Source organism: Triticum aestivum, chromosome 1B (genome assembly GCF_018294505.1).
Source record: "Triticum aestivum cultivar Chinese Spring chromosome 1B, IWGSC CS RefSeq v2.1, whole genome shotgun sequence".
Lineage (NCBI taxonomy): Eukaryota > Viridiplantae > Streptophyta > Magnoliopsida > Poales > Poaceae > Triticum > Triticum aestivum.
The window spans coordinates 228,394,001-228,419,622 of record NC_057795.1 but is presented as its reverse complement, the minus strand read 5'-3'; the positions used below and the strand labels follow the sequence as shown (position 1 = coordinate 228,419,622).

The 25,622-nt window shown below is 43.1% G+C and overlaps 1 protein-coding gene across 2 annotated transcripts; it reads right to left on the bottom strand.

Annotated features, from left to right (window-relative positions):
• On the bottom strand, positions 1 to 21,286 carry LOC123117147 (ubiquitin carboxyl-terminal hydrolase 9). Of its 2 annotated transcripts, XM_044537974.1 has the most exons (13): positions 20,986 to 21,286; positions 16,472 to 16,696; positions 13,727 to 13,871; positions 13,152 to 13,211; positions 12,941 to 13,036; positions 12,080 to 12,478; positions 11,864 to 12,004; positions 9,350 to 9,520; positions 5,524 to 5,781; positions 5,279 to 5,424; positions 1,007 to 1,555; positions 638 to 914; positions 1 to 524 (listed from the first exon to the last, which is right to left on the bottom strand). In XM_044537974.1, the coding sequence occupies exons 1-13, from the start codon at positions 21,132 to 21,134 to the stop codon at positions 345 to 347; spliced, it is 2,796 nt and encodes a 931-aa protein (XP_044393909.1). In that variant the 5' UTR covers positions 21,135 to 21,286; the 3' UTR covers positions 1 to 344. The 2 variants fall into 2 exon arrangements, with proteins under 2 accessions (XP_044393909.1, XP_044393916.1); XM_044537981.1 differs by lacking the exons at positions 1 to 524; positions 638 to 914; positions 1,007 to 1,555 and adding an exon at positions 4,366 to 4,408.
• Positions 21,287 to 25,622: the final 4,336 nt, after the last annotated feature.

Sequence of the window (25,622 nt, the reverse complement as noted above, 5' to 3'; positions counted from 1 at the left end):
TCAGTTTCAATAGTTTCCATTCAGCTGGATACATTACCAGTTTACCAACCTCATCGACACCAATAGTGACAGTATATATATTACCCAAGCCCACAACGCATCCTCAGAAGTTACTTTGACATACTACCTGTAGCCAGCTACACTTCAGAATTTACTTGTCCAGATGAATCCTACTTTTAAACGGACAAGACTAGAGATACTAGAAACCCTAATCTTCAATTGTTCAACGATCTACCATACACCAATAGTGCCCCAAAACCAGCAAAATTGCAGTCAAACAATATTCGTAGCACGAGCACCATAAGTGCCACAAAACCACATGATACTGACGTTCGGACCTAAATCTATGCCTCAAGTGAATCAACCATATGGATGTCGACTGGAACAACATCGGACATTGCACAGGAATTGCCATCAACACGTCGATAGAAGAGCAGATAAGCAGCAGATGTCCTTGTTTCCTCTTCATTGACAGAGGAGACATGACTATCATCGAAGTGATACCAGCTATCTTCTTTTATTAACTGCAAGTGTAGAATGGACAGCAAATGAATTTCAGGCAACCCACAGGTGATTCTACAAATGATATGCAAGACATTGATGGATAACAATATAGCACAAAAGAAGGGCCAAGCACCTTCGCATAGGCAGAATAGTGACCACCTCCCAAACCACCATAATGATTTATCACCGCATAGAGTTCATAGATGTGGGGCTGGTCGCCTCCTGATGTGTGCTTTGCGTACTTGGTCATATCGAGATCATGGATTGGAAAGTTCACAAAGGTATCAAGCTTATTTTTCATATAACGGCTGTATGAAAACCTCTTTAAGTGGACCACCAATATCTCAGGCAACCTCCACAAGTCGAGTTTCTTGCTAGCCTGTCTGTGCTCCTTGCAGCAAGGACAGTACCTGTTGCAGATAGGCAAGGCACCAGTGGAAGCCATCAGATTGAAGAAAGTTGGTACCAATAGCTGGACTAGTCAAAAGAAAAAAATACTAACCACATGTCATCAGGGCCTAGAGGTTCGTCCTTCAGAAAAGCATCCAAGCATGAAAATAAGTTGACTGCTTCTTGCCGTGTTTTCTTTGACATGAATCCTGGCTTGAAAACATCAGGAAGATCATCCATGTATTTAAGGTTATATATTTCATGTTCTTTATCAGACCAACCCATCAATAACCTCATGGGCAAACCAAAAACGTGATCAGAATCTTCTTCTACAGGATTTCTTATATGACCTTTATCATCACTCAAGTAAAGCTTAAACGGCAAAAACTCAGCATCACTCCTTGCTTCATCCACATTTGACGTAGAAAGACCCTTCTCACATGAGGCGCCATTATCCCTTAGTACAATACCATCCAGACTTGGCCTGCTGCCATTCAACAGAGACTCACCTGGAGCATGCACATTTGCTCGTACAAATGGAGCCAGAACCGCAGAGACAGCCGCATAAATATCAGCTTTTCTTGTCGAGTCATTGGGAATACAAGTCACAAGAGGGCTTCCAATGAGCTTCCGAGCATTAAACTGGGGCTCTGGAGTAAATCTGGGTGAATTAACAAGCACATACCAACATAAGCCTAATTTGGAAAGTAATTCTCATATCCATAGTAACAGAATGATAAAAATATATAGCATCAAAGAAGATGAGACATAAAATGAGGTATAGGTGATCTCAGTTTTCTGTGCTATCTGCAAGTAAAAATAATGCATAAAATTGTTACTCCCTTCAAATTTGAACTAAAGCCACGACACTTTGTTTGGATCGGAGGAGTACTACAAAAGGAAAAATCTATCAAGTACAGTGGTGTAGCACAAAGCATAAACCATTAAAAAAAACATTTACTGTGGCACATCGTAAATCATAAGGGCATTCATGACAACCAAATGTAGAAGAATATGTCCTGTCCACTCCCAATCTCGTGCTCTCTACTGCAGAGTTACATCGGAGTGCTGCCACCCCCTCCACATCATTGGACCCCTTCCACATCTCAATCTTCCTAACCCCATTCTAAATATGCAGCCGTACGGTAAGTCTACCATAATGTAAAGACTCAACACGTCTTTTGGCCATAAGAGACTGAAAGCACAATCAACACTGTTATCAGCCTCCAGCCGCATGTAGGCATTTTAGAAGGGCGAGCACCAAGCGTCAGCCGGCTGATACTCATACGGGATCAGCCGGCTCGATGGCCACTCAATCAATTTGTAAGCCATATGATTATTTGATTAGTCAACCCGGAGCACCGTTTTGGCTGTGGTGCTGAGGCCAGGGACACACCGTTTCACAAATCAAGTGGGCATCAGGGCCCCACAATACTAGTTTAATGTATGTTCGGTACAGCAACTACAGGTCGTAGCTAGCTGCTCATATTGTAGCAACCTCATACAATCCAGAATTCCAGATTTTAGTTATGTATCAAGCCATTCATGCTCATGCTGCATGGCCCCTAGAGCCTATCTTTGTCGTCAACGTTCATAGAAATGTATGCACCAAAATAGAGATAATCTATATCTTTGCAGTAGTAAAATATAGAGACGGTCGTCTTGCAACAACAGCACCACTCTTGTACTGGCGTCCTTTTGTCTTGCAGCAATGGGCGATCGTCCTTGACACCTCATCGTCCCACTTGCAACAATTATGACTGTCACTGTAATATGTTGCGACTAGCTTGCATCAATGCCTGATGGATCTTGGGCGTGGATCAACCGGGTGATTTGAACCATTTAGCTATACAACAAATCACCATTGATCGCAACAAAAATCTTGACAAGAAAAACATCCAACATATGAAATATGAAGTCAAAACACTTGCAACATTCACCCATGTATTTGCAGCAAACGCAAGTACAAGCTTACAACATGTCAAAAAAAATCGTTACCATAGGAGCGGCGGACAAGACATGGTGTCTGCTACACGCTGGTGCGTGGATCGGATGAGACGCCTCCAGAGTCATTGGATCCCATACGCGACAACCGTCTAAAGTGGTTGCTTCAGTCATTCAGTGTGACCCGCCATGTTGCGCTACTGGATGCAACATGAACCATGTTGCGCTCGGGTCGTGAGCATCCACCCTGATCTGACCCGTTTGCGACATAAACCATGTTATGTTTGTAGGTTGCAACATGACCAGTGTTGTGTTCGGAAAAAAATCGTCCACACCCTGACCCCCATTTGCAACATGAGCCATGTTGCGCTCGTAGGTTGCAGCCGGAAAAATCATCTACACCCTGACCCGTTTGCAACATTAGCCATTTTGCACTCGTAGGTTGCACAAATGACCTGTGTTGCTTTGGAAAAAAGTCCTCCACACCCTAACCCCCGTTTACAACATGAGCCATGTTGCGCTCGCAGGTTGCAACAGGACTCATGTTGCAACAGTCCTCCACACCCCAACTGCACTACACCCGTTTGCAACATGAGCCATGTTGCATTCCTAGGTTGCAACATGACCCATGTTGCTTCGGAAAAAAGTCCTCCACACCATAAGCCCGTTTACAACATGAGTCATGTTGCTCTCGGGTAAGGTCGTCCATTCGCAATATGAGTCATGTGCTCGCTGGTTGTAACATGACCCACATTGCACTCGGGAAAAGATTCGCTTCTTGCGCCTGGAAGGGAGTTGCACTGGGTACCATCCGATCAAAATTAGACCCAACGGCCACAGAGACAGCCAACCCTCGCCGAGTTATGAGCAGGCTATTTACAAGTGTTTTCCATAAGCCATAGGATGATTGTGGGGACGGGGACAGCGCCGCCAGCTCGCCGGTTATTCGCAACATTACCTGTTGTTGTAGAGGTCCCCGGTGCCGCAAACTCCTCTGACAGAAAGGACGGTGTCGCTATTGCGAGGGCAGCGTTGGACTGGGTGGCAACGCTGGCAAGCAGCAGTGACGACAATGCAGCAGCACCAAGGAAAAAGCACATCAGCGGGCTAGCGCATGGGCATGAGGCGAGAAGAAAGCACACTCATAAGCTAGGAAGGTACAACAGCATTCCAACCACTGTGCTCCGACCATAGAACTAGAAGTATTAAAAAAGCCAATTATGTAGGAGTATTAGTAGACGGTACTGTACTAGTAGGGATCGCGCACATGCACCTAAGTTTTCATGCGGCCGTACTGCTTGCGATCAAACGGCCCAGCACACGACGGATGCGTTCAGCAAATCAGTCGGTTGAATCCAATATTTTACCTTTTAGAAGACCCAATTCTGATATGTATAACATTTATGAATCCTTTTAGGATCAACGCTACAAAGCAACGGTGGTATCGATGAGGATGTTAGCCATAGAATCAAAGCGGGTTGGATGAAGTGACGCAAGCATCTGACACCCTCCATGGCAAGGTCCCACAAAAGCTCAAAAGTTCTATAGGACAGCTATCAGACCTGCGATGCTATATGGAGCAAGAGTGTTAGCCTTACTAAGAGACAAACGTACCCAACAATGTGCATGCTAAGGTGGATGTGTGGCCATATAATAAAGGACCGAATTAGGAATGACGGAATACGTGATAATGTAGGGACGGCACCGATTAAAGAGAAGCTTGTCCAACACCTGCTAAGGTGGTTAGGACATATATAAATCAGAGGGCAGCAGAAACGCTAGTGAATGAATAGTGGTAGTCTAAAGAGTAGCAAAAATACGAGAAGGGGTAGGGGGCGACCGATATGGTAAAAAGAGACTTGAAGGGCTGGAATGTGCCCAGGGATTTGGCGCTTGATAGGACTGTATGGAAATCAGTGATACATGTACCAGAACCTTAATTTGCTTTCCTTCACTTTATTTACTTGTACATTCTCTCTTCCATTTTGGGTTTTTGTTGTTTTGCTTGGGATAAAACGCTTTGTTGTTATTTTGAATATGGTGCGATCATTATAATGAACACATCTATGCAATGGATGCAGAGTAGGGCCACTTAACGCTCAAGTGTCTTATACTCCCTCCGTCCCAAAATAAGTATCGCTGATTTAGTACAACGTTACAACTTGGTACTAAATCAGTGACACTTATTTTGGGATGGAGGGAGTAACAAATATCACGAGGAAAATGATAAAAGGGCTCTGTTTGGCATAGTGCTGCCTCTCCAAATGCATGTATGTGTTTCTATATATATATCAAGCGTATTCTTTAGGTGTAAAAAAAACTTAATAGAATTTAGTAAAAGTCAATTAAGTTGCTACATTCCAGCATTTGGGGCAGCACACCACATAAACCAAAAACTGAGCCTAAGATATGAAAAAAATAACATTCGCATGACTCTCACCTATCCACATTCCGATGTAGGATCTCAATCCTCAAAAGTTTTTCATGGCCAGCAGGAAGCTTATAAGCAACAAGCTGATCACCATCTTTTATAATATGAAGTAGCTCCAATGGACTGAAATAACGGTAAATCCGATAATCATATACCTGATAAATGCCAGTAGCCTTTAGTTAGTTATTTGCTTTAAAAACCTACACTCGAGTTTCACGAATGACTAGGCAAGCAAAACATGACAAGTATTTTACCTCTCCAAGTAACAATGTCTCGGACTCTTTTAAGCAGCACGCATCACTCAGGGCTTTACAAAGATCTCTGCAAACTCCATTCTTTGGTACTGTAACAGTGTAAGGCATGGGAAGAGAATCCCCAGTACCACTAAATACAGTCACAGTCATCATTCGAGTAACAGTTGAGGGTAATGGTAGCGATAAATACATGAATGGGTCAAAGGTAACAGAGATTTTGTTGCATTCTGGACAGACTAAGGTGGACTTGTATTGCCCCTGAAACATCAAACAAAGAAATTACAGTTACGGCAGAGAACACGAACAAAAATAACTTGTTGGCAGACAGTCCCCGCATATGAAGAAAAAAAATTGTAAGATAACTGACACATAATTCAAACAAAGAGCGCTAATTTAAATATTATAGTTAGCTTTATTTCTGTTCTCTATTTCTAGAGAACACCAGTACTTACAATCTTTACGGAGTTATTAATATCAGTGTGTGCCCCTAAATTTACATGGATGGTTTGAGTAGATCCCTAGCCTTGCTAACTAGGCATTTAGGTCCTCTATATTGGACAGACTGGTCAAGTGAGGTCTATAGAAAATTCTACTGGCTGATGTAGCGCACATTTTCCCTCCTCTCCTTGGAACATTTGAACCAACACCTGGAGACAAAAGCATCACTATCATATGCTTAACACCTCTACATTGTGAACCCAGCTACCATTGTCCCACCAGCCTCATCTAAATGACACCCACCAAACCATGGCCACCATGTTGCTGAACCAGAGCAGCAACTTTGCCATGTTCAACAATGGGTTTTTCTCTTTTTTGTTTTATTATGAGATCTAAAGTCTCCTAATCAATAAATCAGCACACAGACCACTAACACATCTGACTTGGACACCATGTGAATTAGACAAAACAAATTATGCATGATGTTGGAAGGCAATGGAGATTTCACGAGATAATGTGGCTCATAATAGCGGTGGGCAATGAATCAAGACAACCCCGTCAGCTACGCACACAATCTGACAAGTGTAGCATTTCTGCTGTTGCCTAATCGCACTGCTCCACGCAGATCGTAGCTTCCGAGTGGTGATTATTAAGATAGTCGTTTAACCATCTATCCGAAAAGACCAATTTAATAGGAAGAGATATATAATAGATATATAATATACTTAACACACAGACCCCTTCGCATCCGATGTGGATATGGAATGATCAGCACCTACCCTCACGGGGGGAAATGCGGGGTCCGAGACTTGAACCCAAGACCTCAGCTCTGATGCCATGTTAATAGTCATCTAACCATCAATCCCAAAAGACCGATCTGATAGGAAGAGGAGATATAATATCTAAACACCACCCCTCCCCCCCAATCCCCTCACATCCGATGTGGACGTGGAATGATCAACACCTCGCCCTAAGCCCGACTTGGATAAATGCTTGGGGGAAATACGAGGACCAAGACTTGAACCCAAGACCTCAGCTCTGATACCAATGTTAAGATATGGTCATCTAACCATCTATCCCAAAAGACTGATCTGATAGGAAGAGGAGATATAATCCTATATACATAAGAGAGTGATCCCCACTAACTTATTTGTCATCATGCAAGCATGCCACCTCACCATACAATTATGAATGGAATAAGGCCCACCTTAGCATTGAAACCATGCATGGAGAAAGACCCACCACAACATTCAATCATGCATGGAAAATGTTCTCCATTCAATTATTCTACTTATATTCAATAAAGATTTTGCAACTCTACATAATCAAATACAACATGTCAAATGTATTTAAATTTTTGTTCTCATGTTATCAACCCAATTTTTTGTCAACCAATTCCCGCAACAACGCGCCGTGTATCCTCTAGTATACTTAACCCCCCACCCCCACCCCACCCCCTCCCCCTCACATCCGATGATGATTAACACCTCCACGGAATGCTATGTGTGCGTGGGGGGGGGGGGGTGCTATGTGTGCATGGCTACTACCTAAATCCGGAATGCTATGTGTGCTTAGGTACCAAGAGGACCCTCTCGGAGACACTCATGATGATGGAAAAGTCCCCAAGTGCAAGGACGTCGAGACTCAAGAAGGAGAACCATCAAGATGCTACAGGGCCCGGATGTGACATCCGGCCCCTAGCAACTTCACCACCAACCGCAGCCCAGCCGAAGACCAACTTCAGGGCCCGGACATCCGGCACCCGCCAGAAATCCGGCCAAACCCTACAGCACCAAAAGCCAGAGCCAGCCCGGACATCCGGCCCGTCCCAAAGCCCCAGACATCCACGCCCCACCCCGGACATCCGGCACCTGTCTGCGCACAGTGAACAGGCCGAAGGCCCATGTATCCCTCCAACTCGCCCCAACTTGTACGAGCACTATATATAGACATCTCCACTCTCCATCTAGGGTTAGGAAAGGATTAGCTCATTAGAGATAGAGCTTTGCTCATCCACTTACATACTCCCATGGAGATCAAGACCTCCATGTGGTGAACTAACTACCCATTGTATCCTCCCTTGTTGACTTTGGATCATGTATCTCTTCGTGTGTATATGGATTTAGCACATGTGTGATTGTGTCTTGTCTATTTGAGTGATTTCCGTCTTGTGTTCTTCGTGTTCTTCCCTGTTTCCCCTCCAAATCGTGAAAGATCGACACCATAGGGTTCCACCCTACATCAAAACATAACGCAATATTTGGCATTTTTGGTAAAGTGTGCAGCTGCATTAGAAATTAGTCCCACCTCGCCTAGCTAATCAGAAGGGGGCAGAGACCTGGCCTATATGAGGGAGAGGTGTGTGGTGAAAGGCACGCAGCTTCGTGGTGGGTATAACGCGAATTAGCGAACAACGCATTAGGTACGAACTGAAAACCGAACCGAATTAGTCGGTTAACCAAATTTTCAGTGCTGTTTCATGCTGCCATTTTCGGTTAGCATTTGTCACTAACCAAATTTGCAAATAAACCAAATTTTCTATTTCTATCAGACCTACTCATAGGATGGGTCATGTACTTTTGTGTGTGTCCTTTCTTGTCACATTGTGAGGAGCAACAAGTCAAGCAACTGCAGGGCAACTTTAATCTATTCTTGGCCATCAGATAGGCTGCAAGACAGATAGGCTGCAGGACGGCAGATCGCTGTGATTGCTTTCTCTTAGGATCACCTACTACTATCTCCATAAGAGCAAGTCACCCAATTAGCATTCAAGTACCACTTCCCAGATATAATTAATGCCAACAAGCAAAACAAGTTTTCTGACACTGAAGGACCTAAATATCACCGTGCTGGCAACTTTGATTCTACCATTGACAAACAAACAACAATGCAGTCTTTAGGAATTAGCTCATTAGAGATAGAGCTTCGCTCATCCACTTACAAATAATACCCAGACAAACAACAATGCAGTCTTTAGGATCAGCAGCCACAAATATGATAAACATCATGTGATAAATATAGATGGGCTTGTTGAATGAAAACTGAAATTTCATACATTCTGCAAACTATATCTATAAACACATAAACTCTAGAAGTAGTATCTATATATATATATATATATATAGACAAACCATGAGAAAATAACATCAACAGCGTCAGTTACAGCATGGACAAGTTCCTTGTGTCACCTAGCAGTGGTTAACTTTCACTAGTACGTCCGATTATAGTTAACTTAGCTTTGATGAGCTCCCATTATTATAAAATACCTAAATAACAGTAAAAGGCATCAAATAATTTGAAAAGGGTTCAAAATAAAGTAGGATTCAAACAGAATAGTTTCTCCAGGTAAGCATGATTATCTGATCATTCAAGTCTAAAAATTACTTACCTGGAACTTATCTACTATTATGGAGTCATTTCGAGCTTTATGGTAATTCCAGCATTCTTCAGCGAATTCTTCATCAGGACGATCATCAGCATCCTTTGCTTCAATATATGGTTTCTTCTTCACGCGATTGAGATCTTCATGCAGACCATCCAACAGAAATGCAAGCAACTCCTGAAGAAAAGAGAGGCAATTCTTACATAAGAAAAAAGGGTATATTTAAATGTTTCACAAAATGTAGCAAAACGAAAACAGAATGCAGGTCGATATGTACAAGTGTGCCACATGCAAGGATTTGCACCGGTCCTGAGACCGATGAATGTGACAAGGTTGGGGGTACAGCTCCGAGGAGTGAAGGTTGGTGTGCCATGGTGCTGAGGACGAGAGGGAGAAGGTTGGGGACATAGATTACATCTTTACTAGTTTATTCTCATTTGTTGGATAATCCATATGGGGTACATCATGTCCCTTTTACAGGGAAGACTCGACTTGATGCCTAAGAATATAATCTTGAGTTCCGTACCAAATCATATCTTCATCTTCCTAACTAAACCAATCTCTTTCCTAACTAAATAGATACCCTTACTAAGTAAACTACTATAATTATCTCTAGTGGACTAAGGGATGAGATCAACGCCTATCGAGGAATAAGTTATAGCTAAATGAGAAAAGACAGAAAATGTTGAAAAGTATAAAGGAAAAACTTTTTCTACGAGCAACCAATGTGGTTGATGAAATCATTTGCCATTTGTTTGCTTTGTTATCTGTGCAGGAAACTGAGATGTTTGCTCCTGAATGTGGTCTGCAATCATATAATTAGGTATTTCGCTCCTGAATGTTACGATATATGACTCTTAACCATTTGCCTTGCATCTTCTGAACGTAAAGTTTTACTTACTATGTTTCCAAATTAGCCTAAATACGCTATGTGCATTACCGGGCAGTGGTAAGATGGAGTGAATTGCATCTTGATGTGACATGAGTGAAACTTGAAAATACTACTATATGCTAACCTCAGTAGCAAGATGAAAAATAACGATCCTGGAGTAACTTCTCATTGTTTGGTTAAATTGACTTGTATGATAGAAAATTGGCATGATATTGGATAGGAAAATTATGTGTAAACTTTCTATCTTTTATGTGTGCAACTAGATAATTTCACATCATGCATTCTGCCTGTAATTTTGTAGAAATGTTTTCCAATTTTTTGATGGTGTATTGTGATTTGTGATTTTCTATTTTTGTTGTGCGTGTAATAAGTTTACCGGATTTATAGGCACACACTGTGCATGCAAGATTACTAGTGACATATAACATCTAAAATCATTTGAAACTTGTGATGGGCACATTCAAAAGAAACCATGCTCTTACTTACAAAGAGTATAGTATATATAAAAAACAGTAAACAGGGAAGTAGATCTCAACAAATGGGTAACGGACACTGAGTTGTAGATAAGAAAGTAGATTAGAAGCAAGAGTGGCCGAGTGAAATAGATTAGAAGCATACATCAAAGAATATCAATTTAACTGTGGAAGGAGATTATACTCCATACGAAATATAGGGTGCATTCTGCTTTCCACTTATACTAATGAGACAAGATTGCGGCTAACCTATTCGGTCAAAAACAGAAGTGGCTAAACTACCACTATTGCTATGTCTAAATAACTAACAACGCATGCATGTAGATAATAGTACAAAATAAAGCAGGATACATATTAGGGGTATAGAGGGAGCAACACACTTTGCATAAGATTATAAAATCCACCATATATTTAAGATGCACCTGGTATTTCATATCTTTAAACCAAGTGAGTAATAACAATTACAAAAGAAAAGGCAATGATAGTAAATGGGTATGAACGAAACAAGCTGTGGAGATGGAAGACATGTATTTCGAATAGGCAGAACTGAGATCATATAGTCAATGCTTCAGGAACTGAGGGTCACAAATGATACCAAGTAATCAAAAGGGCAATATGGTATCAATGCCATATGGATGCATGCTTGATCAAAGCAAAGAAAAGGTTGTTAAGCAAATAAACTTTGCACAGAAGATAGGATATCACATCCCAAAAACAGAAGAAAAATAAACAGGGCATCATGAATTAGAACCTTTGTAAATCTAAAACAGAAGAGGATATCTTCTACTCCCTCCGTTCCAAAATAGATGATCCAACTTTGTATTAACTTAGTACAAAGTTGAGTCATCTATTTTGGAACGGAGGGAGTAATATCTACAGAATGACACAAAGTGAGATACCTAGCTGTACAAGAAATTCCTTAGATCCATTAGAAAATGCACCAAAGAAAAAAATGCTAGACTAAATTCATTAGATTGATTAGAAAATGCACCAAAGAAAAAAATGCTACACTACTATCCAAGAATATTATTCCACGGTAAAAAAGAACTATAATACTGTAATAAACTTGGATAAATGTGTTTAATTCTTCCAAGTTGAAATAGCATAAACATCTGAAGGACCAACGCGGACCAATGCATTCTGAGCAACACGAACCTGAGAATCATGCTGATTATATCCACTAAACTGAGGAGCAAAACGAGAAAGTTTTGACTTAAATGCACGTGGAGGTACAGAAGTGCGACCAGCGGACCAAAGTTTTCTCAGTAGTTCAGCAAATGCTACTGCAAGTTCACCCTGCATCATTAAAATTCCTCAAATATCATGAATAACGACATCATGTGCCCCAAGTGGGTAAAAATGAGCTCGTACCTGCAGCCCAAGCGGATTTTCCGTGTTTATCTCCTGAGTGTACTCCTTCAAAAAATACTCCACCAGTGGAGGCGTATGGACCAAGGACTGTATGGCGCTATTCATGAAGCATGTATTACCCAGGTTATGTAACCCAGTCAATCCATGGATGTCATCTTTTGTTCCATTGCTGAAATTACTATACCCATCTTCTATGTCCTTTACTAAAGGATTAAGGCTATTATCCTGTGAAAGACTGGAACCAATTCCAGATGAATAGCCATTTGAAAAGTTAGGGCCTCCAGCAATTGAGAATGACGACGTGGTGGGTTCCAGTGGAAGTAATGCTAATTCATTGCTGGTAGATCTTGTACAATGATCGGAAGACCAGATATCATCTGCACTAACCTCCAAGAGAATCTGTAAGCATAAAGCAAGAACGAAGGAATTTCAGCCAAGCTAGAGAAAGTAGCAAAGAAGTTACAGGCCTGTAGTTAACACAGGGCAATCATGCACAACGGAAGTATATAATTTGAGAAGGCCACAAGCATTCTTGCATAAATAGAAAGGGTTGTAAGGTTCAGCCCAACCAATTATTACATTTACATATAGCACCAATAAACTCAAAACAGATTTTCATCTCGCAGCTTCATACCAGTGTTACAAAAGGAGTTATACCATATGATAGCATACTAAATGTGCACAAACGTAGAGGAGAAGCAAACTTAATGGTTTGTCACTACTTGATTGTGGATGCTATTCACCTATAAACAAGTGACATGCAACAGCAGACCATGAACAGGACCCATGCTGTTGCTGAGCATAACAGGAACCTTCAAATGTTTCAGCAAAGAAAGGAGTGCATGAAAAGAAACATGATACCTCTTGATCCATCAGAAGTTGAGCTTCCTCGAGTGTCTCATTGCGATTGGTCAACTTTTTGTTCTTCAACTTTTGGTAATGATCCCAGATGTGAACCTGAACCATTAAAACACAAGGATCAAAGTCTGGATGGTACAAGCAGACCAATGCTGCAGCTCTACTGAAGATACAAGGCACAATATGTGAGATACATTGGTGGTAATGAGTATACCTTGGACTGCTCCACAGACAAAAGTGAGCAAACCAATCTATAAAGCTCACTAACTTTGGCCTGGAAGCATCAGAATGCAGGTGTCAAAAAATAAATGACTTGAGAATAAAATTGCTCATAAAATTCATCTTATTTCATGCACTTCCAATCCAAAGTAGTTAGAAAAAAAACATGCCACATTAGTATGTAGTATCATCTTGTAACAAACATTTGTGCCTTCACCGACAGCAAACGAGAAGTATGAATACCCAGGATAGTGTTCCAGAGAACAAAAGGAGGAATAAGGGAAGTAAGACCAGCCCAATTGTGCCTCTTTTTCTTTTTTCTTTTCTTTTTTGGCACTACCATCCCAAAGGAGAAAGTCAGGGTTTTACGTATTATCTTCAATGCATACAATAAAAAAGATGTTTAGAACTATGACTAGCCAACTAAGTTATGCAACGTAGCGGTGTAATCTACTGGTCAGCAGATCATCTATCACATGTCATAAAGATATCATAACAGCTAATTTGCATGTGGATAGATAGTTACACATGATCATCATATTTTAAAAGAATATGTTAGCGCCAATTCACCTTCCTACTTAGTTTGATGGTCCGCGCAGAGTTATCTCTTTCATCAATTAGTGTCAAATGAAGGGGATAGACATCGACTATGTATCTCCTGGAAGTTGGATCCTCACATATCACTTTCCTAGATATCTCTGGTCCACCTTTATACCTGAAAATATCAATCCACCTCATAAGTAACAGATATGCCGAAGATTAAATAATCTAAGTACTCCTCAGTTAACAAACAAGTGACGCTAAACTTTGAACGCCAATATCCTTTTAAACATTTAAAATTAGAAGCTTGAGTATCATATGGATAGATTTGTCTCGAAAAGTATATCAAGAACATTGTAAGACTCATCGGCTATAAGTCCACTTACATGGCATTTTAGCCAATGTGGAGGACACAGACAAGATAAAAGAGGAGTGGGCTCTCATGCAAGAGCCCACCCTCTACACGTGCTTCTAGGTAAAAAATATTAAATGGTGGAAAGAGAAAGAAAAAAAACAAAGCCCTTCAGTCCCAAACAAGTTGGGGTAGGCTAGAGTTGAAACCCATAAGGGCAGTCCCAGTGCACTTTATCTTAAGCTATATCTAATGGCATTAGATAGATGTTTAGATATAAGTAGTCCCACTGCACTATATCATGTTCTATCTAAAACAACATCATTAAATGCCTTTTGTGAGAGAAAAGTTATGAGATGTCTTGGATTTGGTGCTAAGATCTACTCCCTCTGTTCTGAATTATAAGATATTCTAGCTTTTTTCTGAACCAAATGTATATATACGCGGTTTAATGTGTTTGTTCACTCATTTTAATCCGTATGTAGCCCATACTGAAATATTAAAAACATATTGAAATTCGGAACAGAGGTAGTGTATCTAGATTAAGATATGGTTGCTCCACCTTTCCTCATTACATAGAGTGCCACATCAGATTTTTACCTATGAAACCATGCTAAGATATAAGCATTGGTAGTGCCCTGAGGTCCCAAAACCTAGTCATGGTTCTGCCACATGGATAGCTAACTTCCACACACCCCTGACGATGACAGAGAGAGAGAGTGAAAAAAAACTAACCTAATAGCCAACTCTATTATAATGTAACTAAGAGCATCTCAAGCAGATCCGCTAAAAAACGGTACTGCAAAAGCGTTTTAGGGTTCCCCAAAAAAATGATTTTCCGGGAACGCAAAGGCTCCAGAGGAACAGATCCCGTAAATCTCGTACTGCGTATTAAAAACATCTTCGTGCTAGAAAATAGTTCATCACAACGGTAGTGCATACATAGGAAATACAAACTTCGCGCTACAAATTAAACCTAGAGTCACCAGTCACTCGTCAAAGCTGAGGTAGAACTTGGTGACGGTCTTGCGGAGCGCATTGCCAAGGTTGTGCTCCTCCTTGGTGGCGATGAGACGGTCGTCAGCACCTTCTTCTCCGGCCACCAAAGCTCTCTCCGCAGCGACGAGCTCGCATCGGCCTCCCGGCACCTCTGGAAATGAGGAAAGATTTGCTCGTGGAAGCCGGCCCAAGGGCTCGACCCGGGAGAGCAAGCCACCGTCGCGCACTTGCTTTGAGCGACATGGATCTTTTCAGGCCGGGAGAAAGCAGATCTGCTAAAAAACGGTACTGCAAAAGCGTTTAACCCTAAAGAGCATCTCAAGCAGATCCGCTTAAAAAAACTAACCTAATTTGGGTGCTGGAGCTGCCGGCCTCCGCGTAGTGTCATGCGAGCTTGCGCGGAGGCGACCCGCCTCGGCCGCTACGCCCGCCAGCACCATCGGCCATCAAGGAGAAGAAAAACCGGAGGAGATGCGGCAAGATTTGTCGCTGGAGTTGGGGAGGGCTAGCGGCAAAGTGGGTGGATTTCGGCGGAGGGGGAAGGGTTTGCTAACCCTAAAACAGAGCTGGCCCCGTACATATAGCGCCGGAAGGATGAACATGCGGGCCGCCTGTAAAAATTTACGAGCCAGGCCGGGCTACGTTTAACGGATCTTTTCGGGCCGAAAAAACCGAGATCCTGCAAAACAGACAGAATTTTACGGGCCAGCGAGCTTTTGCAGAATCTGCTAGAGATGCTCTAACAAGGCTGACTTTTTGAGCCAGCTGCTGGCTCTACTATTATTCTTTCTCTCATAAATATCAACCAGCAGTATAAATTTCTAGTTACCCCTTAGACCGTGTTACTGTACAAAACATTACTTATTTGTCTGTCAACTAGAGATGCGTCAAGTATTCTTCTGCTCCCAATATGTGTTGTTCTAGCTTTCCAAATTTTGTTCTTTCTCACTGCACTTTTACCCCTTTTTTTATTAAATACGTGTTATTCTAGCTCTCCAACTTTTGTTCATTGGCATAACATACTTCTTGCCCCTTGTCCTTATATACCTCAGTCTCATTACTCCATTGGCATCAGAAATTAAACATCTGCAACCTATACCTACTACTAGTTGCAACTTCCAAAGATGGAACTGATTAACATACATTTCTTGATTGTGCATGCATGTGCATGGGTTACAAACCCACCACCAAGGAGCAAACACACACCAAAAATGGTGGGATATACATATACAGAAGTATTTACATAATGTGGTCCAAAACTACTAGTGGCAGGCGAGAGAAAAATAAAAGGCAACAACTAATGTCAACAAGCAGGATGGCGGAGGTGATATTATTGGTCTAGCAAAGTTCCTGCTACAAAGTGCAGTGAACAGGGCTAAAGAAACAAAGAAAAACATATATTACGTGCCATTGCAACTGCATACCAGTCATATAGTTTTCTCCAGACATCTTGTGGCACCAAAGTGTAGTCCTCCCCTTCTCTTAAGGTTCTTTGGAGCTCTGTATCTTCACTGCCACTGCTAGTTTCCTCCAAAACAAGCTTTCTGTTATCAATCTCTCCAGGTCTACTTGCAGGTTGAAGAGGAATGTCAGTGTCATTCTCCCCATAACTGAGTAAGCCCACATAAGATTGCCAGTTGGTCCACCAGCTGCAACATTTACACAGCAGGTAGTTCAATGGCCAAAGCATGGAATTGAAATGTCCAAGTAATTATTTCAATGAAAAGCAGATAGCCCTATATTTTAACTTCAAACCGGCAATACAACCTCCAATGCAGATATGATATTTACAGGCACAAGTGCAATCCAGAGGTAGTAATACTTACAAGCAACCTAGAGCAAGAAGGGCATATGGATTGAATTGTTTGAAAACATAAATATAAACACTGTTGTACACATTAATTTGCAGGGTTTTAAACGGAAGTTGCAATTTCCACTGCCAATGGATTGGATGTCAATTTATGTGTTCACAGAGAGTAATATTGAAACACATGGTCCTCATCGTAGTTCATTTACTCGCTCCACATTGAAGAGTGAATTCGAACATCTAAGTGTTCTCCAATACAGACAAGTTGATGGAAATTAGAATAAAGGACAGGAAGTCAGGAAAAAAATCAAGGCTTTAAAGTCCCTCAGTTGGTTCCAGGCCTGTTTGGTTAGCTACTCTGTTTTCGAGTCGAACGACTAGTCGTCGACTAGTCGACAAGTCATTACATGAAGGTCGACTCAACCTGTCGACTCGAATCATTGTCACGACTAGTCTAGGGGGGCTGGAACTGTCTGAATCACATGTCGACTCGTCGACCATGAGTCTAGACTAGTCACGACTAGTCTAGAGTCGCCCCCCCTGAGCGACTCGTCGACTCATCGACTCGAAAACCTTGGTTAGCTACCAAATAGTGGCACGTGTAATCGTGACAAAATGCGGCAAGCCACACTTTATATGGCTAACAAACTGTTGGCCATGCCTTGGGCAAGTCTTGGCCTAACATTGTCCTATGACACGTTGACTGCAAGGTAAGAAAAAAGTGTGGTGAAGCAAAACTCTGGCACGGTTAGTAAAACTTACCTACCTAAGGCCCGCACAATGTTGTAGCGAACCAAACATGCGCTTCATGTTTTCCATTAACGTATTCCTAGACTGAAGTACGTGTAGGCTGGGGAGGTCACTTCCTTGTTATACTAATAAATAGGTAAGAAGGAACAGACATTGTTATCATTCCTCTACAACCTTCAGTACGGCTTTATACATCCAGTACAAACAGAATAACAGTATGAATGATGGATGCTCAAGCCCAAGCACATGTGAGCCTGATAACTAAGCCGCTCAAGTGTGTAGAGATGTAAACCACGCAGTTTATAGGAGGCTGTATTTCTGCATATTCTTCTGCTTTGTTCTTTAAAAATTCTCACCCTGTGCGCGAGGGAGCATGCTCTCTCTGACTGGTCCCACGAACTTTTCGATGGTGCATTCACTTTTTACCAGTCTACCTTGTCATTAACAGGCAATTTACCTCCAAAAAAGCACTCGGCTTACAAAAAACTGCTATTCATAGTGTCATAATAAATCTTAACATGATTCATTCTGATTGGAGCAAATTTTCTTGATGCACCGTCAGGATTAGTTCATATGCATCATCCGTGAACAAATGTGTGACCATTAAAAAGAGAGCTTCACCAATAGGATTAGTTGATGCCTCATCCATGAACTTTTGGAAGGTTGATGAAAACAAAATGATTTGGACAGCGGAACCAATTGATCCATGAACAAACAAAATGCATCACCCATGAACAAATTTGGCACCAATAAGAAAGTAGCCTCACCGTTATGAAAAAGGATTAATCAAATCAACGTAACTATTACAATTTGCAATGCTGCCGCATCAAACTAACTGATTTGTCATCAGTTGAAAGAAGACCCAAAGAAGAAGAGGAACAATGCCAATATCATGAAGAACAGCGAGATGCCACTGTGTGCTCCATTCCATCAAGCATTCCTCTGCACAATTTTGCCTAACGCACACGGTGATGAACATCGCCGGACAGACATCACTACAATGAATCTGGCTGTGTTCAAGCAGGAACACATGACACGTCAAATCCACACCCACCAACCATCAGAGATGCGAGGCTCACTAAATCCATGTCCGGGGGCGAGGGGCACACCTGAGCTGCCCTCTCCATCTGCCGGAGACAAGGGGTATGCCAGGGAGTTATTTACCCAAAACCACCACACTTGGGGCTAGGGTAACAACTTAGTACCACATTTGTGCCAGGGCACAAAAAACCACCAACTCTGCGCCTAACCAGTAACGTGGAGCACTAATTGTCAAGTTTGCTCGAGAAAACAGCGAACCCGACAGGTAGGCCCCACCTGTCAGGCTGACGTGGCTAAGACCAAAAAGTTTGACCGACTAATGTGGCAAATAAGACATGGGCCCCAGCTGTCAATGAGTAAATGGTCATCTTCTTCACATCTCCATCTGTATTGGGCATTTCATCAAACAGCTGGGCGGCTGTCGGGGAGCTCTTTCTTGCAGTCATGGCAATGAGCTTGACGTGGCCGACGCAGGGGGTAGAGTGCCGTGACCATGAGAGGCCAAGCGGACGCGAAGCCAGCGGCTCGTCGGGCGTCAGGCTGCCGGCGAAGACGGCCCATCGGGCGGCCGGACATGCCCTCCAGCACAGGAGCAACCATCACGGCCGAGGCCAGGGGCTACCTGCACCGCTGCAGCACCGACAGCCACCATGAGTAGCAGTTCTAGCGTGCCGCAGCGTCTCTAGCCGCCATGCACAGCCTCCCTGCGCAGCACCGCCAGCGCGCCCCGCCGTGGACGTCGGGGCCGTCCTTCCTGCGCCGCACCTGGTCGCGTGGGGAAGAGCGTGCTGCTCTCAACGATGGCCCAAGGAGGAGCACCGGTCCTGGCTGCTGTACGTGAACGGCGGAGCTAAGGAAGAACGACGTGACGGCTGGCTGCTCGCGAACGAGGTTCAAAGAAGCACACCATGGGCACCGCCCGAGCTTGTGCACGACGCCGTGCTTCACGGGCCGCTTGACCACGCCCTGCACGACGCCAAGGGGGGTGGCCACGTCCATGACGCGGCTCGGGGATGCGACCTGGTCTCCTGGCGCGATGCCCAGGAAGGCGGCCACTTCGACCTCCATGATGCAGCTGGCGAGGATGGCGTCGAACGCTGACCACCGCGTGTACGTGTCGCCCGGCAGCGCACAGAGGCTCGGCAACGGAGAAGAATCAGCCACAACGCACGACAGAGCTCGACCGGAGACAGGGCGCTCACGATCTGTTCGATGAAATTCACATGGAGGAAAAGAGGAAGAAATAAAAAGAAAAAAAAATAGTGGAGTCATTGACAGGTGGGACCTTCATACAACTCAGCATATTGTCCACGTAATCATGCCACATCAGCCCGACATGTGGGCCCTACCTGTCAGTTTGGCTGTTTTCACGACCAAATCCGAGAGTCAGTGCTCCATGTTACTGATTAGGCGCAAGGTTGGTGGTTTTTTGTGCCCTGGCACAAATGTGGTACCAAGTTGTTAACCTAGCCCCAAATGTGGTGGTTTTGGGTAAATAACTCTATGCCAGGTTCATGCGTTTTGACCACCAGAATCGACGCTAACTACAGATCTGGGTTCTGCAATAGTCGTATCGGTGTGCGCACGCACACACACAGGGCGAGAGAGAGAGAGAGAGAGAGAGAGATGGGAGTCAGGGAGATAATGGGAGAGAGAAGCCGGAACACATATTGTCGTAATTTCATTTCCAATAACTCAGCATCCTCAACTGGACGCCAAATCATATTGTCTGTAGCCAGAGAGTATGAAGGAGGCGCAGACATCTATGACTGAATCGCTATATACACTCATACATAATATCTGCTCAATGAACAGGTGAACTGCTGAGTTGTCTCTAATATCCTAATTGCAGTCCCTAACAGATAACCTATCAAAATGTACCACCAGATACTGATAGTCAAAACTGAGATAGGGAACAGTTAAGTGCACTCCTATTATAACAAGGCATCATGCAGCGTTACAGCAACCTGCATAGAACTGAGTCGCTCAAATAATCTGCAATAGCCAACATAAATGAGAATTTGTCTTATATCATCATATAGGACCATCCCCTACAAAACCTACGATTTCCAGATGATACAGAGGCAAATCGAGAGGGGTATCACGATTAGATTGTTATTACTACTGCGCAACACAGACCCGAAAACACAAAGATTCGATCGCGCCATAACACAGACTAAGACGCCAGATCCCATATCCCAAATCCCTAAATTGCTGCCCGGTGTAAGATCCGCATGGCATCCGCCTTATCAACCGGAAACTCGAACCCATTCCACGAAGGAAAAATGCGCAGAAAAAATTAAAAGGGTAAGTAGGAAGATGGTCCTGCACCGCGCCCACCTTTGTGAGATGAGATAGCGGAGATCGCCGTCTTTGACATTCGCGTCGGCCTCCCGCGTGAGTGCGTCGACGGCCGCCCTTTCCTCCTCCGCGGTGCACGGCAGGCAGCTCGCCGCCGGGAGGAATCCCTCGGCACTAGGTATCGTCATCCCCCTCCAGTCCAATCTCGCACCCAACTGAGATCGACTCGAATCGGATCGAAACGAGCGCTACCTAGGGTTTGGTAGCTCGAGCGTTTTATTTGGACGGAACGGGAAAAGGCGAAGCGGAGGCAACGGAAGGAGAAGAGACAACAACGTGGGAGACTGTGTATCTATATATCTCTTCTTCTTTTTTCCTTCGGACGATGCGTTTTGGAGCCCGGGAGTGAAAAAAATCCTTAAAAATACGAAATCAATTTTAAAAAATGTGATGTCCATGCCAAATCTCAGAGCATTTGAATGTCTGAGTATCTCTCGGTAAGAAAGAAAATTTTGGGATATGTGAAAAAGTTTAATGTTTGTGCACCGTTCGGATCCGATTTTGTTGTGTTTTTTTCTGCTAAGAGCTACTCGAATTTACAAATGCTTTAAAATTTGGCACACAACTCACACACTAAAATATCTTTCATGCAAAATAGCAGACATTTTTGAATTTTCTAGTTTTTTTTTATTTACTGTTACTGGTGCAGATGAGTCGGTGCTTAGAATTGGATATTCGGTTTTCTTCTTCATATATTGTCTTCTTCTTATCTTATACTACCTCCGTATAAATCAAGCTACAAAAACTTCATATATTATGATATGAAAGGTGTCGGGTTATAAATATGGGGTAGACCCATGTATATGAGTGGCCCACCAGAGGCCTAAGACTCGTATAAGATACGGCCCAGAAGGTAGTGAGCCAAGGGGCTCAACCTTTGGCCCATCAGGGAAAAAGAGGATGGCATGAGTCCGTGCTAAGTCCCGACAGTCGGATATCAGCCCACTGTCGATCACCAGCCACTCGGCCAGAGACGAAGGAAACAGTCAGCTATGTCCTCAGTCGGTGGCTACCTAAGATACCTCTCGGCCACGATGTCTTAATAGTGTCAGTTACTGATAACCCACAAGTATAGGGGATCGCGACAGTCTTTGAGGGTAGTATTCCACCCAAAATTATTGATTTGATACAAGGATAGCCAAAGAATCTCTACTCCTAATGTCTGAGTTGGTAGGATTGCGTCCACGGTTTACTTTCGTCTGGTTTATTTTCGTCTGGTTTATTTTCGTCCGGTTTATTTTCGTATCACATCCCATCACCATATCTCATCAAGTTGTTTTTTTTACCTTCACAATAAAAACTTTCCTAACCTTTCCAAAGTTTCCTAACTAGACACATTATAAACGGGAAGGAATTGATAGCACGTTACCAATCAATAAAATTTAGTTTTATGACAATCAATTCCAAATCTTAATTTTCCTAATGCATCGACCTTTGCCTTTTCTAAGTGGTTGTTTGCATAAGGAGAATTAGCCACGGGTATATCTCTACTCCTAATGAAGGAGTTGTTGTTTGGTTTCGCTTCGCTTCATTACCTTGGCCAACACATTCCCAACAGATTCAAAAATCACAAATCAGAATTCAAGCTTTCCATGTACAACACATTCCCCTCGATCTGTTTCCTACGTCGATCGACAAGGACGCCCTAGCCGCCTTCGCGACCCTCTTCGCCGCCGTTGAGATCAGAGACGAGCCGCCGCCGCCGTCGTCGCGGATTTCCAGTGACGCCCCGCAGAGCGGCCCACACCCTCGCCAATCAATGGCATCAATCACGTATCAATCGTGCATCAATCACTCTCTACTCCTAATGTCTGAGTTGGTAGGATTGCGTCCACGGTTTACTTTCGTCTGATTTATTTTCGTCTGGTTTATTTTCGTCCGGTTTTTCGTCACATCCCACCACCATATCTCATCAAGTTGTTTTTTTTACCTTCACAATAAAAACTTTCCTAACCTTTCCAAAGTTTCCTAACTAGACACGTTATAAACGGGAAGGAATTGATAGCACGTTACCAATCAATAAAATTTAGTTTTATGACAATCAATTCCAAATCTTAATTTTCCTAATGCATCGACCTTTGCCTTTTCTAAGTGGTTGTTTGCATAAGGAGAATTAGCCACGGGTATATCTCTACTCCTAATGAAGGAGTTGTTGTTTGGTTTCGCTTCGCTTCATTACCTTGGCCAACACATTCCCAACAGATTCAAAAATCACAAATCAGAATTCAACCTTTCCATGTACAACACATTCCCCTCGATCTGTTTTCTACGTCGATCGACAAGGACGCCCCAGCCGCCTTCGCGGCCCTCTTCGCCACCGTTGAGATCAGAGACGAGCCGCCGCCGCCGCCGTCGCGGATTTCCAGTGACGCCCCGCAGAGCGGCCCACACCCTCGCCAATCAATGGCATCAATCACGTATCAATCGTGCATCAATCACTCTCTACTCCTAATGTCTGAGTTGGTAGGATTGCATCCACGGTTTACTTTCGTCTGGTTTATTTTCGTCCGATTTATTTTCGTCTCACATCCCACCACCATATCTCATCAAGTTGTTTTTTTTACCTTCACAATAAAAACTTTCCTAACCTTTCCAAAGTTTCCTAACTAGACACGTTATAAACGGGAAGGAACTGATAGCACGTTACCAATCAATAAAATTTAGTTTTATGACAATCAATTCCAAATCTTAATTTTCCTAATGCATCGACCTTTGCCTTTTCTAAGTGGTTGTTTGCATAAGGAGAATTAGCCACGGGTATATCTCTACTCCTAATGAAGGAGTTGTTGTTTGGTTTCTCTTTGCTTCATTACCTTGGCCAACACATTCCCAACAGATTCAAAAATCACAAATCAGAATTCAACCTTTCCATGTACAACACATTCCCCTCGATCTGTTTCCTACATCGATCGACAAGGACGCCCCAGCCGCCTTCGCGGCCCTCTTCGCCACCGTTGAGATCAGAGACAAGCTGCCGCCGCCGCCATCGCGGATTTCCAGTGACGCCCCGCAGAGCGGCCCACACGCTCGCCAATCAATGGCATCAATCACGTATCAATCGTGCATCAATCACACATTGAACGGGAGGATCTCGCCTCACCGATCGTCCGCCATCGGAGCCCATCTCCTTCTCCGTTGCCGTGCTTGTGCATCCGCCGCAGCCGTCACCCGGATCGCGTCTCACGCTGTCGCCGTCTTCCACCATACTGAAGTGGCTGCCGCCAACAGGACACCTCCACCCCGCCCCGCCCCATCTTGCAGCACCCGAATCAATGCATGCAGACGTACGAGAGACGCAGCCACTCAGGGCATGCAGATGTACTGAACTCTAGACCTGATCGATCAGTGCATGCAGGCGTACTGAAACCGGGACAAGCAAGCCTCTGCTTGCAAGGTAGCAGCAGCACTGGGATATACATACTATACTAATATGCATACAGCAAAGTACTGTGATTTGCCCCAGTAGATTAGTTTCATTTTAGTTTTAGTTATAAACCATTTAGTATAGTACATGAAGTTGGCCCTCCAGTTAGTACAGAAGTATTTTCTTTATCTGCTGGTGAAGGTAGCTGCTGTCGTTTCCAAACAGACTCAAGGTAATTGCTATTGGGTTCTATCGATTTAGAATTAACATGGCACAGATGTATAGCTAACATTTTTTGGATGGCTACAGGTACATTTTTCTTAATTGTAAACCATGATGTATTTTCTTTCGGTAACTCGAATCACTGACCTACAGCATGATAGCCCATATATTTGTGCGGAAATGTTGGAGATGGCCCGTTTAAAATGATGTTTTAGAAAATTTTTCAGTAAAAATCAGGGTGCCAGCAGCGTGATGTTTGTATAATATTTCAGGAGAAGTGGATCTTTTTGGACAGTTATAGCCTCCAACTTTCTGAATGAGTATCAAAAAGAATGCTATGAGGTAATGCAAGCACTTATATTCAACATATGGGCTACTCTAGGTTGCATGCTAAATTATGATTAGAAGTATCTCTATTTTTCAACCTAAGGCGTCTGAACTTTTTACTACTGTTCTTTTACATCCGAGTAACATTGCTTCCTAATTTCACTTGATTTGCATTGGACGACTCCCAGAGCTAGGAGCTCAACGAGCACAGGGATCTGTTCTGAGCTCCTCCATGTCTGTTCTCATGTTTATTGTATCAACACATTCATTAAATGGGTGTACTGTAGTTCATATCTTATTTGCAAGTTGTGCAAAGCTGATGCTATTTGATCGTCTCAGTTAGATGAAAAATCAGGCAAGGTCTAAGGAAAGAAGAATTGAGGATCGGGAAGCATAGGAGCAGATTCTCGCGATATGTTACTGCGTCATCTTAGCCGATAACAAATGGAGAAGAAACAGAAAAGAAGTGGAGGATGAATATTGGACCAAGAATTTAATGAGGTCATGTGAATCTTTTGTCTTCACTTTGAGGTAAACTTCTACCTACTCCTGAGATCAGTGAATGATGTGTGGATTGAAGAATTAGTTTCTGGCTAATGGAACTACTAACTAGAATCTGAATATAAATGTTTAAAATCAAAACTGGGTTTAAACAATTGAGACTTTGATCTAGCAGTAAAAGCAAAGTTGTAGAGCATATGAA